The 16,353-nt window shown below is 44.0% G+C and overlaps 1 protein-coding gene and 1 long non-coding RNA gene across 3 annotated transcripts; one reads left to right on the top strand and one right to left on the bottom strand.

Moving 5' to 3' along the window:
- Positions 1 to 568: 568 nt before the first annotated feature.
- On the top strand, positions 569 to 1,806 carry LOC133391896 (uncharacterized). Of its 2 annotated transcripts, none has more exons than XR_009765335.1 (3): positions 569 to 1,152; positions 1,247 to 1,310; positions 1,381 to 1,806. It is a non-coding gene; the product is annotated as an uncharacterized LOC133391896 (long non-coding RNA). The 2 variants fall into 2 exon arrangements; XR_009765336.1 differs by having other exon boundaries at positions 572 to 1,152; positions 1,384 to 1,806.
- Positions 1,807 to 14,127: 12,321 nt separating this feature from the next.
- On the bottom strand, positions 14,128 to 15,381 carry LOC133395105 (uncharacterized). The gene is made up of 3 exons (XM_061663802.1): positions 15,311 to 15,381; positions 14,318 to 15,071; positions 14,128 to 14,190 (listed from the first exon to the last, which is right to left on the bottom strand). Exons 1-3 carry the CDS (start codon positions 15,379 to 15,381, stop codon positions 14,128 to 14,130), a joined length of 888 nt encoding a protein of 295 aa, XP_061519786.1.
- Positions 15,382 to 16,353: the final 972 nt, after the last annotated feature.

Here is a 16,353-nt window from a genome sequence, read left to right as displayed (position 1 = left end):
AAACTTAATGTAGTGCAATTAAATTCAGTGCAATATAATTAGCAGAACATAATATTTTGATATTTGTTTGTAAAGTCAGATCCTAGGAGCTACTACTTTTTTGAACAATAAGTGTAGAAACACAAATTTTGTCTGAGTCCAGAACAGCAACAGGGAAGATGTCGTACGCTGAGTGTGGAGATGTGTGTGTATGTGGTGAACGTTGCCGCGACAAGCGTACTGAAGGATACAACGCGTGTAGGAGGGGGTAAAATTGCTTGGCTCATTGAAAATACAGGCAAAGTTTGCGCGAAGAAAACGCAACACTGCGGATTGTATGGAAAATGTTGCGCGTTCAATCCGATTGCCATGCGATTGTCCTGGGGGTACAGAAAGGGCTGCGAAACCACCCAACCAGCATTATCGCGCGATTTTTATGTGTATCTATCATTTTTCTCATTCTAACATTCAGAAAAATTTTCACTCTGTCTTGCTCTTCTGGGTGTTGGTCACTTTTTGCTCGCAACTTGGCTGTGTTTCACCAACCATCCTCATGTTGCATATGGTTCTTCTCTTTCCATCGTTTGAGAGAAACTCTTGTGTCTCGCTTTTCTGGGACTTGTCCAATTTCGCTTGCTACACCAAGCGTTCACGCAAGCGATCTTCTCTCGTCCGCTCTTTGTATCATTGTACAGGTACTCCCCGATATACGCTATCAATGCGGACCGGAGGCAATAGCGTATCTCGAATATTAGCAAATGTCGAGTTTTCAGTCAAATTATAGCTAATTTTCGTATAATTTTGCTTGAAGTGGTAGGATTTACCACTTAATTAGTTATTTGATCTGATTCAACTGAAGATTACAATTGTACACCTTTTGAAATGGCTTTTAATATTCGATCTAATGGGAATTTATTTTGAATTTGATATTCGATGTGTCAAATTAGTACAATTTGCTCAAAGAACTTTCAAATTTAGAAAAAAAGCTTATAGCGAAATCGCGTATATCGAGTATGGCGTATATCGGGGAATACCTGTATAGCCACCAGAGGAAGGCGCTGCTTCGCGTTCACATGAAAATGTGGTAGTGTGAAATCAAGTTTGCAAGCGGTAGGACGCGTCGATGCGTGCCCGTTTTTTTCTCTCGTGAAACCAGTACGGAAAAACTATTTGGTAAGTACAGCTTTTAATAAAGGATTATATCAATCTGTATCAAACTGAATGGTATTAATAATTGGTGATATCAAATCAATTTCGTTTTCTATAGCAAATCGTAACACACGCACAAATGGAAGTGAGCACGGACCACGATAGAAATAATTAATTGGTTGGTAAGTATCATGCTTCGCGTTAAATGGAACAGCGGTTTTCAAAATAGATAATATTTCCCTCTTTCACCAGCAGTGCCAAAAACAAAAGGACAGGAGAGGCAGGAACGATCATTCAACGCGTTAGCGCCGGACGAAGGAGAAGCGGCAGGAAGGCAGGAACGATCCTCCAACGTGCTCGCGCTCCAACGTGCTCGCGAAGGCAGGAACGCGCCTGGTAGAGGAGAGGCGGCAGGAAGGTAGGGACGATCATCCAGCACGCTAGCACAGTACCTGGGAACAGCGAGGGGGAGGCAAGCAGGAATAATTTTTAACGCGTGCACACCATTCGACGAAGACAACGCTGGATGAAAGGAAGAACGAGGAGAGAAGGCAGGCAAGACGGGTACGTGTGTATTCCGCACCGGTTTTCGGCAGTGTGAATTGTGTGAGTATGTAAATTTGTATGTGCGAGTAAGAAGGTAAAATAAAGAGCGTAAGCATGTACGGAATCGACAAATGAGAGAAAGAGCTTTGTAGGGAGAATGAAGAGAATGAAAGAAATTGAGAAGGGATGTAGCATACATAAACCAAATGTATGATACACGCTGTCGCACGATTTCAAAAACCTTCTCTATAGTTCTGCTATCGAGAACGATTTGACCGCGCTATAGAGAACACTTTTTCTATACAAAAAAAACCGCTTGCAACGTGACAATGTTGGTTGGGTTGTGTTCGGTTACGTGACAAAATGATACGCGCGACGTTACAAGGCGAAAAAGACTTAACGTCCGAGAAAGCAAAGCAAATCGCATTCTCGATGGAAACAGTCAACGACGGTGTCGAAATTTTAGCCCAACGGGCTCAGTCAGTTAACTTTATGGAATGATATCCAGCGCCAAGAATCAAGCGGTATTGTTTTCGATGCGGCAGTTCATCCCACTTAGCGAATAAATGCGAACACAAAATGAAAGTGTGTGCGTTATGTAAGAAGGTCGGTCATTTACAACGCGTGTGTTTCAAAATGGGAAAAGCACATGGGATGAACAATAAGAAACGAGTGAGTAGGACAGCAAATCTCGTGGAGCAATGCTAGGATAGTGACAGTCAGGATAAAGAAGAGGATCAAATTCATAAAATAGATATTTTCCAAGTAGATATATAGAATACTTAGAAGATAAGATTGAATACTGCGGCTACATGATAGACAAGAAAGGAATCCATAAATTACAAGGCAAAATAGATGCGATAGAAAATATGCTAAGACCAGAAAACAAAGAGCAAGTACGCGCACTGTTAGGTTTGGTAAATAATTACGGAAGATTCATGAAAAACCTTAGCACACACATGTACCCAATCAACAATTTACTTAAAGACGAGGTTGCTTTTGAATGGTCTCCAGACTGTGAGAAAGCTTTCGCATGGATGAAAGCAGAAATGCAATCGAAACAAGCGCTTACACATTACGATACAAAACTACCATTAATATTAGCCACGGATGCATCGCCTTACGGCGTGGGGGCAGTATTAAGTCACGTTTACGTAGATGGAAGCGAAAAACCAATACAATATGCGTTGCAAACTCTTACAAAAACTCAGCAAAGATATACACAGATTGACAAAGAAGCGTACGCCGTAATTTTTGGCATAAAAAAGTTTTTCAAATATCTATACGGTCGAAAATTCATACTAGTAACAGATAACAAGCCATTGACACAGATTTGGTCCCCACAAAAAGGGCTTCCGACACTCTCAGCTATGCGCATGCAACACTACGCAGTATTTTTAGAATCATTTAACTTTGAAATTCGATATAGAAACTCAAAAGACCACGGAAATGCGGATGGCATATCTCGCTTACCGTTAAAGGACGAACCCATATGCGAGGTAGACAAGATTGATGTCTTACAAATCAATCAGACTGAATCACTACCAGTACAGGCAAAAGAATGTTGGGCAGAGGTATTTGCACAATAAATGAATGATTACAGAGCGTTCACAATACAAAATAATAGGATCGAGTTTATTCACGTCTTAACGCTGATGATAGTTCAAAGCAAAAGTGAGAGAAAAAAGGAAGAAGAAAATGATGCGCACTTTAGGCGCGTCACACCGCATTGTTTATCTGTCAAACAGATGATGTTGGCAGCTCTGTTATGACAATCAGGATTATGGCAAAAATCAGTTGATGTTTCAACACTCCTCCTCAATCGATAGTGCCATGTTTTTCCGATAGCCCTAACATTCCTGAAAACTTCCGTTGCTTTGTAGCTCCTAAAGGCTTTGTGAAGATGTCAGCTACCATGTCTTCTGTTGGACAAAATTCGAGTTTCAAAACTCCACGGTCACACAAATCCTTCACAAAATGTCCCCTTGTTTCGATATGATTTGATCGACGAATGGTTTTTTCAGAGCCTACAAACGTTTTGCAGCTCTGATTATCTTCTAACATACGTGTAGGTTTATCTTGGGGATTGTCCATCTCTTCTAGCAAACCACGCAGCCAGACAAGTTCTTGGCTTGCCTCGCTTAGAGCCACGTATTCTGCCTCCATTGATAACAAAGTCACACATGTCTGCTTTCGGTTGGCCCATGAAATTGCTCCTCCTCCATAAAGAAATACAAATCCAAATGTGGATTTTCTGGTACTAGTGTCGCCAGCCCATTCAGCATCCGTGTAGCCGGTTAAACCGCTATCAGCTTTGTCGTATAACAAACACCAATCGCGTGTCGATTTTAGATATCTTATGACACGTTTAGCTGCCACGTAGTCTGCTTGCGTTGGAGCTTCAACCTTCCGACCTAATATCGCTGCACTAACGACGATATCTGGGCGCGCACAGACAGCGATATACAGGAGTACATTTACAATACTTATGTATTTAGATCCATCGGATAGAGCTTCGTTGTTGTCTTGAATTTTCATGTACCCGTTATCCATAGGCGTTCTTGCTCCTTTAGCATCACGAAGGCCAAACTTGTCCACCACATGGTCAATGTAACTGCTAAGACTCAGGCTGTATCTACCTGCTTCGCACTTGATTTCCATACCCAAAAAATAATTTAGGTCGCCCAGGTTGATCATGTCGAATTTCTTTTTCAGTGTGTCATATACTTCATTGATGATTTTCTCATCTTTTGCGCCAACCACGATGTCGTCTACATATACTACCAAGTATATTTTATTAGTAGTTTCGCCTTTCAAATATAGGCAAAGATCAGATATTTCTTGGAGAATACCGCCCAGTTTGTGATTCCAGCAACGTGCTGACTGTTTTAGCCCATATATACTCTTGTTTAGTCTGCACACGTAGTGTTCTTTGTCTTTTTCTTCGTAGCCAGGAGGCTGCTTCATGAACAACTCTTGATCAAGCTCGCCAAATAGGTAAGCCGTTTTTACATCGAAATGTTTGAGCTTCATATTGTCTCTAGAAGCCAGAGCCAGCAACAAACGGAGTGTAGTATAGCTCATAACTGGTGCAAAAACCTCGTCATAATCTTGACCGTACTTCTGTGAATATCCTTGAGCAACAAGTCGCGCCTTGTGTTTTAACAGATTCCCTGTCGAATCACGTTTTATTTTATACACCCATCTGCAACCCACTGCCTTCCGGTCTGATGGCATCTCGACTTCCATTGTCCGAGTGAGATTTAAATTCATCTAACATAGCAGCTTTCCACTGCGTATGGCTTGGGCATGTAATGGCTTCGTTAAAACTCCTTGGTTCACGCTCTTCTTCAAGGGCATTTCCGATTATGTACGCTTCCTCTATCAAACGAACCGGAGGAATTCCTTTGGTTGGGCGCTGAGAACGTCGTACATCTTCATCATCATGAGAATCACTGGAGTAATCTTCTTCTTCAGATGCACTGTCGTACGGCTTCGATTCTGAGTTTTCATTTGATATCGGTGGTGAACTTGAAAACAAATCATTGTTCTCTTCGGTAGTTGGTGGTAAAATGAGCGGCACATGAAAATTATCACCAGATTCTGTGTGTACCTGATTGACAGCTTCCTTGAAATTACAAAGCTCTAAAAACTTAGCATCCCTGCTTACGTGATGCGACCTGTCATAGGATTCAAAAAACGATAAGCTTTACGTCCATAATCTACGTCCATAACCTACAAATATGAGTTTCTCAGATTTCATGTCAAGCTTTCGCCTTTTCTCCTGTGGAATGTGAACGTATGCCGTCGATCCGAAGATGCGGAGATGTGCATATGACGGTTTCTTTTTATGCCATAGTTCAAAAGGGGTACAGTTCACTGTTGATGAAGGCAAAATATTCTGCAGATAAACCGCCGTGCTGATCGCTTCGCCCCAGTATTTCTTTTCCATTTAAGATTCCGACAGCATGCAACGAACGGATTCTACTGCATAACGGTTCCTCCGTTCAGCAACACCATTCTGTTGCGGTGAGTACGGGGCCGATTGCTAATGAACGATGCCGTTATCTACAAAAAACTTTTTCAGTGAAAGATTCGAATACTCCCGCCGCCATCCGATCTAATTTTCTTTGGATATTATCCAAATTGATTCTTCATGAGCTTACAATATTCCGCTGCGACTTAGGGTGGTGGCAACGCTTTTTTGCATGCGATTTTATCGGACGACGAAATCGCACGTCCGACGTTATCTGTCAAATCCCATATAAAAATTTGACAGGCCGTCCAATACATAAGAGTTTGCGACGCATATTGTATTGGTTTTTCGCTTCCATCTGCGTAAACGTGACTTAATACTGCCCCCACGCCGTAAGGCGATGCATCCGTGGCTAATATTAATGGTAGTTTTGTATCGTAATGTGTAAGCGCTTGTTTCGATTGCATTTCTGCTTTCATCCATGCGAAAGCTTTCTCACAGTCTGGAGACCATTCAAAAGCAACCTCGTCTTTAAGTAAATTGTTGATTGGGTACATGTGTGTGCTAAGGTTTTTCATGAATCTTCCGTAATTATTTACCAAACCTAACAGTGCGCGTACTTGCTCTTTGTTTTCTGGTCTTGGCATATTTTCTATCGCATCTATTTTGCCTTGTAATTTATGGATTCCTTTCTTGTCTATCATGTAGCCGCAGTATTCAATCTTATCTTCTAAGAATTCGCATTTCTTTAAGTTTACTCGCATATTGTGATCATTAAACCGTTTTAGTACTTCTCGTAATCTTTGTAAATGTTCCGTATCATTTGGGGCTGTTATTTTAACATCATCTAAGAATACTGTTACTCCTGATATACCTTGTAGAGTTGAAGTTATTTCTCTTTGAAATATGGCTGGGGCAGAGGCTACCCCGTACATAAGCCTAGTGGGTTGATAAAGTCCCATGTGCTTATTCAGCGTTAGTAGGTGTTGATCTTTCTCTCTGATTTCCATTTGTAAGTATGCTTGGGCTAAATCGAGCTTTGAGAATTTTTTTCCTTCACTCATGTTTGCAAAAAGTTCATCGATGGTGGGCAGTGGGAAATCATCAATTAATAGCCCTTTGTTAATTGTTAGTTTATAATCTCCGCACAGTCTAAATTTGTTACCCGTGTTCTTAACTGGTACCCCATAGATTCCTTCGCTTACACTCACACTGATAGCACGTACTTCATTTCGCTCCGCGTTATTTGCGTTTTGTGCACTTATTTTCGCAAATCCCGATCTGGTTCTATCATTGCACTGTGTTCTCATTATCAGTTGTGCAAACCTCAATAAACTGTTCATATACTCAAGTGCTCGAAGCCTGTATAAGTTATATAAAGTGTTATAATATTCCTTGGCGCGGTGAGGCTATTGAACCGTCATGGCTGATCACTGTTTGACCTGCGCCCGTGCTTCGTCATCCGAGGAACTTACTTACACTTGCGACGGTTTCTGCAAGCGATGGGCTCATCGTTCGTGTCTTGGTGTGAGTAGTGCCGCAGTCAAGGATCTCATCAAAGAAGATTCTCAAATTCTGTGGCTTTGCCACAATTGTTCGGAGAATCGCCGCAACGGACACTCAGTGATGATTGCTGAGCTAACGGCGGCACTCACCGATCTCAAATCTCAGCTGTCAGCTGAGTTCCAAACACGTATGGATGCTGCCGCGGAATCGCTAAAACGCACGATGCTATCCTCACTCGATCAACACACAGATACTCGTCCTGCTTCACACACTTCTACATTCACCATTCAACGCAAGACATCGACATCCAAAGCACCAGTTCTTTCGTCAACACCAGCCACCGAACTTAGCAACCCGGCAAAACGTCGTTTAATGGACCGTTCTCCGCCGTCCGTTGTCGCCACCTCCCCGCTTCTAAATGGCACCGCACCCATCGCCACTTCAGCTCATGCCACATTGCTCCTACCACCAGAAACGCCTAAATTCTGGTTGTACCTGTCGCGCTGCCGCCCGACAGCCACAATCTTAGAAGTGGAGACTTTCGTCAAGGAGCAAATCGGCATCGAGGATGTCACCGTTTTTAAGCTGGTGCCACTTAACCGCGATGTCCGCACTCTGACTTTCTCTTCGTTTAAAGTCGGTTTGAAATCTCCTGACCACTACCACTACAGCACCAACAAATACACACGTACCTGTCACCACAAACACTGATGTATCTATTCATATGGAAACAAACAACAACATTACTGCCTCCACCAACAACACTGCAGTCTCGACGTCACCTCCTCGATCATCACAGCAGCAATAGCAACACTACTTACACACTCGCACTCTAAATCTCCGTTAAAATTTTACTATCAAAACACTCGCGGTCTCAAAACCAAACTTTCGGATCTTCGCATCTCTCTCGAAGTTGCGAGTTATGATGTCATAATACTAACTGAGACATGGCTGGACGATTCGATTCCTTCATCCCTCTTCTGTGACCGAAAGTACACCGTCTATCGTTGTGATCGTTCAAGCGCTAACAGTACCTGCTCTCGCGGCGGTGGTGTACTCATTGCCTGTTCCGCTAAGCTCTTGTCGCTGCACATTGAAGTATCCCAATGCTCGTTAGAACTTTTATGGATTCAAATTAATCTGAACGGTCACTCACTCTTTGTTGGTGGTGTGTATTTACCTCCAAACCTCAGCTCGAATACTGACACGTTAGACTCATTCTTCAATACAATTACATTAATACAATCTCGCATGAAAGATAGGGATTTGTTTGTCTTATGCGGTGATTTCAATCAACCTGGACTATCGTGGTCTCAAAATGAGGATTATTTCGCACCGCTTGCCGTTAACCCTGCCTCATCCTACTTTATAGATGGATTAGCTGAATTCAATCTGCGTCAACTTTCAGGGGTCGTAAATATTTTTCGGAGGCAACTAGATTTAGTTTTTGTTAATGAGTTAGTGACATATTCATGTTCACCAGTTTCTTGTAGTATTGACCCTATTGTTAAATTAGATCATTATCACCCACCTCTGGAATTCGTAGTAAATGTTCCTTTACCGCATAATGGTAATAATGTTAGAGATAACAAATTTGAGTTGAATTTTCGGAAAATGAACTTAGAAAAATTTAGGGAAATCATAACCAACTCTGATTGGAATTTTTTAGAAATTAGAACCGATTCTCCCTCCACTGTGGACGTAGCGGTGGAGCAATTTAGTAATATTGTTAAGGCAGCTCTCCCTTTATGTTGTCCTCGTTCTAAACCCTCCTCTCGCCTTCCTTGGTACGATGCTACATTGCGGTCATTAAAGGCGGATAGGACACGTGCCCTCAAAAAACTCGGTTCAACTCCTTCTGAGTATAATCGTAGAGTTTTCAAATATGCTGCTTCTGCTTTTCGTATTTATAATCGGGCCAGATATAGGTTGTATCCTGGAAGGCTTCAATGCATGTTATACCGTAATCCTAAACTTTTTTGGTCTTATGCCAAGAAGCGTCGTAATCCCTCTTCCCTTCCTACTTCCATGTCGCTCGGTACGGTCACTACGGACAATGCTGCTGACACCTGTTCCCTATTCGCTGAGCATTTCGCCAATGGTCTGTCTAGACCGGAGAATCAACCTCTGACGGAGTCTGAGGGCATATGGCCTGGTTTAAACTCCGTCGCTTGGGCTGAGGGTATTGTCAATGTTAATACAGTCTCTGAAGCTCTTAAAAAACTTAAGCCATCCTTCTCCCCTGGACCGGATGGAATACCAGCCTCGGTTTTAAAAAAGTCACCCTTTCTATTCGTCCCTCTATTGGTAAAATTGTTTAACCTATCTTTGTCCTCGTCTTCATTCCCTTTATTGTGGAAGCGAGCATGGCTAGTTCCCATTCACAAAAAAGGTAACCCGTCTGTCATTTCCAATTACCGTGGCATCTCAATACAATGCGCAATAACCAAGGTATTTGAGCATATTATCCATACCTATGTGTTTAAACTCACCTCTTCTACTATTATCCCTCAGCAACATGGCTTTTTTCCTAACCGTTCTACAACAACTAACCTTATGTCCTTCACCTCTTTCGTATCATCCCAGTTAGAGTCAGTTAAACAAGTTGATACTATTTATACTGACTTCAAATCTGCATTTGATCGTATTCCTCATTCCTTACTTCTAAATAAAATTTCACAACTTGACGTCAATAATCTTTTTGTATCTTGGTTACGTTCTTTTCTATGTGATCGTTCCTATAGTGTTAAATTTAATAATATGTTTTCGACTCCCTTTTCATGTAGTGCAGGCGTACCGCAAGGTAGTGTTCTAAGTCCTTTGCTGTTCATAATTTTTATTAATGATGTCCGTACCACCCTCCCTCCTGAGTGTTTCCTCTGCTACGCAGACGACCTCAAAATCTTTCTCCCAGTTTCGTCTCCTAGTGATTGCATTTCCCTACAAAATATTCTTGATCGTTTTTCGTCTTGGTGTTCTAGTAATTCCCTCACATTATGTCCTGATAAGTGTAACGTCATTTCGTTTAGTCGTTCGCAGTCTCCAATCACTTACTCGTACGTCCTAAATTCTGTACCAGTCAATCGTGTTTGTGTCGTAAAAGACCTCGGTGTCTTGCTTGACAGAGGCCTCACCTTCAGCCACCACATTGACTCAGTTGTCAATCAGGCGCGGAAAACATTGGGTCTCCTAAAGAAAATTGCTTGCGATTTCTCCGACCCTATGTGCCTCAAGACTCTGTTCTGCTCTCTGGTCAGATCGATTTTGGAGTACTGCTCAGTAGTCTGGTCCCCTACAGCTCGAACCCACGTGGAACGTATCGAGCGGGTGCAGCGATCGTTCACCAGGTTTGCTATATGTAAAATCCTGGGTAGATTGTCCTCCCCCATACCTCCTTACGAGGGCAGGTGTCGGCAGCTTGGCCTGGAACTATTGGAAAACCGCCGTTCCCATGCCCAATCCACCTTTATTGCCGCATTACTCCTTGGTAATATTGATTCTCCTTCCCTTCTTTCTTCTATCCCTTTCTACGCCCCTAACCGTGTTCTTCGAAACCGCCCTCCCCTAGTGATCCCTTCCCGCCGAACTGCAGTGGGCCGTAATGACCCCCTTCTTCGTGCAATTCGTCGATTTAACTGTGTATATTCTATGTTTGATTTCAACCTTCCCTTATCCTCTTTCCGATCCCGCATTAGAACCCTCCATAATCCCGTGCTGCCTTAATTTTTAATTTTTAAATTTTAAATTCTAATTTTCTAAAAAAAAAATTTCTCAAATTTTAGATAATTTGTTGTTCATTTTTGTTAGGTTAGGAAATTAGGTAATAAGTATTATTTAAGTATTTGTGTAACCAAAAGGTAGACAAATAAATTTGAATATGAATATGAATAACCAAGATACCGAAAACGCCACCAATTTCTTGTACTAAAAATCCAGTTCCATCAAACAAAGCTAAAAAACTATCAGTTTGGTGGATTAAGCCACACGGCCACAGAAGTCAGTTGTTATGCACGGGCAATTTATTTGCTCAACATGTTTCACCTGTGTTAAAATGTTATTGAATTGTGCAAAGGAAACAATTAAACGTGTGTGTTTAAGTTGGTTTGTTGTAAAACATTCATGTGTAATATGTGTATATGTGTTTTTGTTTACTTGCGAATGATCTCTCCATTTCGCTGGTCAGTGCATAGTTTATAGACTAATAATATTGCTGAAGTTGCAGTGTAGTGATGTAAGTGAATGAATTTTATCAATCGAGGAGTTAAAATCCTGTCCAGCATATTGACCCTCGCCAACCCTTGTACAAACTTTTCCTCAAAGCATTTTTGAAATCGGTGGGTTAAGGGTGGGCAAGATAAATACATTGGATCGGAACTGGCAGCTCCAATTGTTCTAAAATTTGGTTGGTTAATGACTGAATCGACCACCACAAACCCACGTGGGTTTGATGTGGCTTTACAGTGGGTTAAGGCCGATTTGGTTATTTGCGACTATTGGGGTCGTCCATTCGCTTCTCTCTACCTTAACTAGTATGCCTGTTCGTGATCGGCCCTACGTTGTGATATTTTATGTTAAAGTGCAGTGAAAAATGCTTAGGGTTTAAAGGTGACCGTTTGGCGTACGCGTCAGTATATTACGAATCCTTTTAAGACAATGGTTGACAATTTTGTTCTTAGCTTAACGGACCTAACACTAATACATAGACAATTCAAACGAACGCTAACGCTTCACCCAGTGAAAATACGCACACAATATGCTGGATGAACGTAGCCCTAGCTGTCAAAACGCAACAATAACAAAAAACGTAAACATACTCCTCGCCTTGATGTACCATCAACACTAACACTAACACTAACTCAGACCTGACATAAACCGCGTGGTTTTCTTTATACAACGACGAAGCGCGGTGCACAAACATTAAATCGACAAATGCGGACATTTCGGTTACGTAGCTGCTGGCAAAGTGTTATTTCCTCTCTCTTCTACTGGCAAAGGACATATTTTGGCTATCGGACGCTTAATTAAACCTTTTATCGTACGCAAGGTAACTACTCGCACCAGCCCGTCCGGACCGGGGTGCACCTCTATCACACGCGCTAACGGCCAACGGGTACTAGGCAGCAACTCGTCCATCAGGATAACCATTCGACCGGGTTGGATTTGATCTGCCTGTCTGGCAACGCGCGGGTCCTTTTGCAACTCCTGCAAGTACTCCTTTTGCCAGTGTTTCCAAAACTTCTGCACCAATAGCTGCAGCTTCGCCAAGTGCTCTTGTGCATTAGTGTGTGCCATCGTCATATCAGGGTCCGGAAGTGCCGTTAATGAGGAGCCTATCAAAAAATGAGAAGGTGTTAGTGCGGCTAAATCATTGGGATCATCCGTAAGCGGTAAGAGAGGACGAGAGTTCATAGCTGCCTCGATCTGGTGCAGTACGGTGTAGTAACCCTCGAAGGAGAGCCGAGTACTTCCGAGGTGACGGAACAGATGACGTTTGGCCCTTTTCACCGCGGCTTCCCAAAGGCCGCCAAAGTGAGGAGCTCTCGGTGGAATCATGTGCCAAGAGATTCCCTGGTCCGCGCACGATGAAGCGATGGTACTCTGCGCAGCTTCACTCGTCAAAGTCGCAAAAAGCTCTCGTAGCTCATTCCTCGCTCCCTCGAAGTTTTTCCCATTGTCCGAATGGAGATGATCCGGAACACCTCTCCTCGCCGTAAACCTCCGTAGAGCCGCGAGAAAACCGTCAGTTGACAGGTCTCCCACTAGCTCCAAATGCACCGCCTTTGTTGCAAAGCACACGAAGACACACAGGTACGCTTTCAACGATGCTGCGCGCCTATGCGCAGGTTTTAGGTACAGGGGACCTGCATAATCGACCCCGGTAACAGCAAAGGGCCGACTTGGTATAATTCGGGCAGCGGGCAGCTGGCCAGTATGCTGCTCTGCAAGAGTAGGCTGGTACCGAATACATTTTATGCAGCTCCGAACTACGCTTTTAACCAACATTCTTCCGTTCAAAGGCCAAAACTTCTCTCGTATGACTGACAGCAGCAACCGTCCTCCTCCATGAAGAAGCATCTTGTGATCATGCTCAGCAATCAATCGAGCCAATGGATGACCCTTCGGCAGCAGTGCGGGATGTTTCGACTGATACGGCAGCTGTGACAAATTCAGTCGTCCACCCACCCGGATGATACCCTTTTCGTCCACAAACGGGGTGAGTCTTTTCAGCTCTGATTGTTTTTTGACCCTCTTTCCTCCTTGCAGATCGCGTAGCTCCTCAGCAAAAGACTCACGTTGGGCAAGGCGTGTTAAGGCATTAACTGCTGCTGCTCGCTCCCGAGCGCTGAGAACTTTACGAGATGAAACGTCCTTCAGTTGCGCATTCCCCTCGGAGGATCGTAAAACTCTTCTTCCTCTTAATTGCCTTAGATGAGGGAGCATGGCAATGAATCGCATGCAATAGCTGACAACGTTCACCAGGCGAGTATAAGATGACCAATACAGAAACAATTCGTTGTGGCATACGGTAACTGCCGAAATTAACTCCTTCCTCTCTTGCTCTGCCACTTCAGGAATGCTTTGTGGATTGGGCATGGGCCAAGCATCCTGCGAATGCTCAAGCCAAGCTGGTCCATGCCTCCACGCTCGACTGTTGTTGAACTCGGACACCTCCATCCCACGCGATACCAAATCAGCAGGGTTTTCAACTCCAGCTACGTGCCTCCACTTGGCACCACTAGTGAAATGCTGGATTTCCGCTACACGGTTTGCCACAAACGTTTTCCATGTGCTCGGTGGCGCCTTGATCCAATGCATGCAGATAGCTGAGTCGGTCCAAAAATATGATGCATTTACGGCCACATCAATGGCACCTTTTATGCGGTGATGCAAGTGCGCGGCTAGAACGCAGGCGCACAGCTCCAACCGAGCAATAGTCAGATTTTTCAACGGAGCAACTTTACTCTTCGACGCTAAAAGCATGACTCGAACTCGCCCAGCGTCTTCACACCGCACATATGTGCAAGCACCATAGGCTGCAGAAGATGCATCAGCAAAAGTGTGCAGCTCGATGTTTCGCGCCTCAGGAAGTAGTATGAATCTGTCCATTCGATATTGTGATAGAGATCGTATCTCCTTCTGAAATTGCTTCCACTTGCATACGATGTCTTCTGGCAACGATTCATCCCAATCACGTGACGACACCCATATCTCCTGCATAATCATCTTAGCACGGATGATTATCGGCGCTATCATCCCCAAAGGATCGTACATTTTTGCGATGGCAGATAACACAGATCGCTTGGTGATCACATCGTCGTCTGGCTGGCACACACCTTCAAACACCAGCCAATCACCTTGTGGAACCCAACTGATGCCAAGTGTCTTCACGGCTTCGTGAGAATCGAAGCTCATTTTGGTTGTGGTTCCAACCTGTGCCTCATCCAGCCCATGCAGCACATCAACACAGTTCGACGTCCATTTCCGCAGCTCAAATCCGCCCTTTTGTAGTAGCTCAGCCAATTCAGTTCGTAGGCAGGTGGCTTCCTCAACTGATTGGGCTCCACCGATGAAGTCGTCGACGTAAAAATTCTTTCGTAGAGCGGGGTCCGCTCGTGGGTATGCATTACCCTCATCATCAGCCAGCTGAATAAGAGCGCGCGTAGCGAGAAAGGAGGAAGGTGCGAGACCATACGTTACAGTATTCAGCTGGTAGGTCTGCACCGGCTGCTGCGGCTCGAAGCGAAACAAGATTCGCACCAACGGTCGATCGTCAGGATGAAGAAGTATTTGGCGGTACATTTTTGCTATATCGCCAACTAATGCCACCTTATACGTGCGGAACCGCAAAAGCTGATCTAGCAAGTCGTCCTGCACCACTGGTCCCACGCACAAAGCATCATTCAACGAGTACCCGCTGGTGGTTTTAGAAGAACCGTCGAACACGACCCTGATTTTCGTTGTGGTGCTAGACTCCTTGAACACAGGATGATGTGGCAAATAATACGACTCCGCAGGTACTGCATCTCCATCCCGAACTAAACTCATGTGCCCGAGCTCAAGATACTCCTTCATAAACGCATGGTACTCTTCCTTCAACTTGGAATTTTTAGCGAACCTCCTCTCCAACAGATCATATCTTCGTACTGCGCTTACCTTGGAAGCACCCAGTCTGATGCCGAAATCGGGATGACGGGGTAAGCGTACGATATAACGCCCAGTCTCATTTCTCGCCGTTGTATCATATCTGCTCGCATCTTCGTTCCTCAGGCGAGTAGCCATCCTTCATCACTAATGAATCTGTCTTCCAGAATCGTTCGATGCTCTCTTCCAGCGACATCATACAGATAGCGTTTGAACTTGTTACCTGTGGTTCCGGGCATTGTAACGTAGCCGAACCAGCAACAATCCAACCAAACACACTATCAATCAATAGCGGCAACTCATCACCCAAATGAACTCTGGCTGCACTGGGGAAGAATGAATAGTAGTGTTTGACACCTATCACCAAATCAACCGGCTGCGATGTGTTGAATTCGGGATCAGCTAGCTCGAGGCCTTTTGGGATACACCAGTGACCGACACTTACAGTCTCAGAAGGCAAATTGGATGTCAGCTTGTCCATTACCAGGAACTGAACACCACAGCTGAATGGTTGCCTCTTGGAGCGTATCTCAGCAAACACTGATCCCCGAACGTCACGAGATATCTTTCCAGCTCCCGATATTTTAACGTTAGAAGGACACCGTTGTAGCTGCAGCAATTTGACAAGTTTCTCTGTCATGAGGTTGGGTTGAGAAGCACAGTCTAGCAAAGCGCGTACCGAATGCTCTTTACCATCAGCATCAACTATGCTCAAACGAACAGTGAGCAAAAACACTTCCTCCGATCGAATAGGATGCTTAGTAACGTTGAGCGACTGTGCTTGGTAACGATCATTCCTTCCTGTAGATTCTTGTCCTTCCGCATACACGAGTTTCGGTTCCGTACCGACTGCAGACGAACGATGCAAAAGAGAGTGATGTCTCTCACCACAGTGTTTGCACCGGGACGATGAAGCGCAGTTCCTTGCCAAATGACCTTTTCTTAAGCAATTATGGCAAACTTTCTTCTCAATAGCTATCTGAAAACGCTCAGACAGAGGAAGACGGCAAAACTTATAGCAACTGCTTAAGGCATGATCATGCTGGCAATGCGGG

The sequence above is a fragment of the Anopheles gambiae genome, chromosome 2, assembly GCF_943734735.2.
Source record: "Anopheles gambiae chromosome 2, idAnoGambNW_F1_1, whole genome shotgun sequence".
NCBI classification, from domain to species: domain Eukaryota; kingdom Metazoa; phylum Arthropoda; class Insecta; order Diptera; family Culicidae; genus Anopheles; species Anopheles gambiae.
The sequence above is the reverse complement of the archived record's forward strand: the minus strand, read 5'-3'. Positions and strand labels throughout refer to the sequence as shown.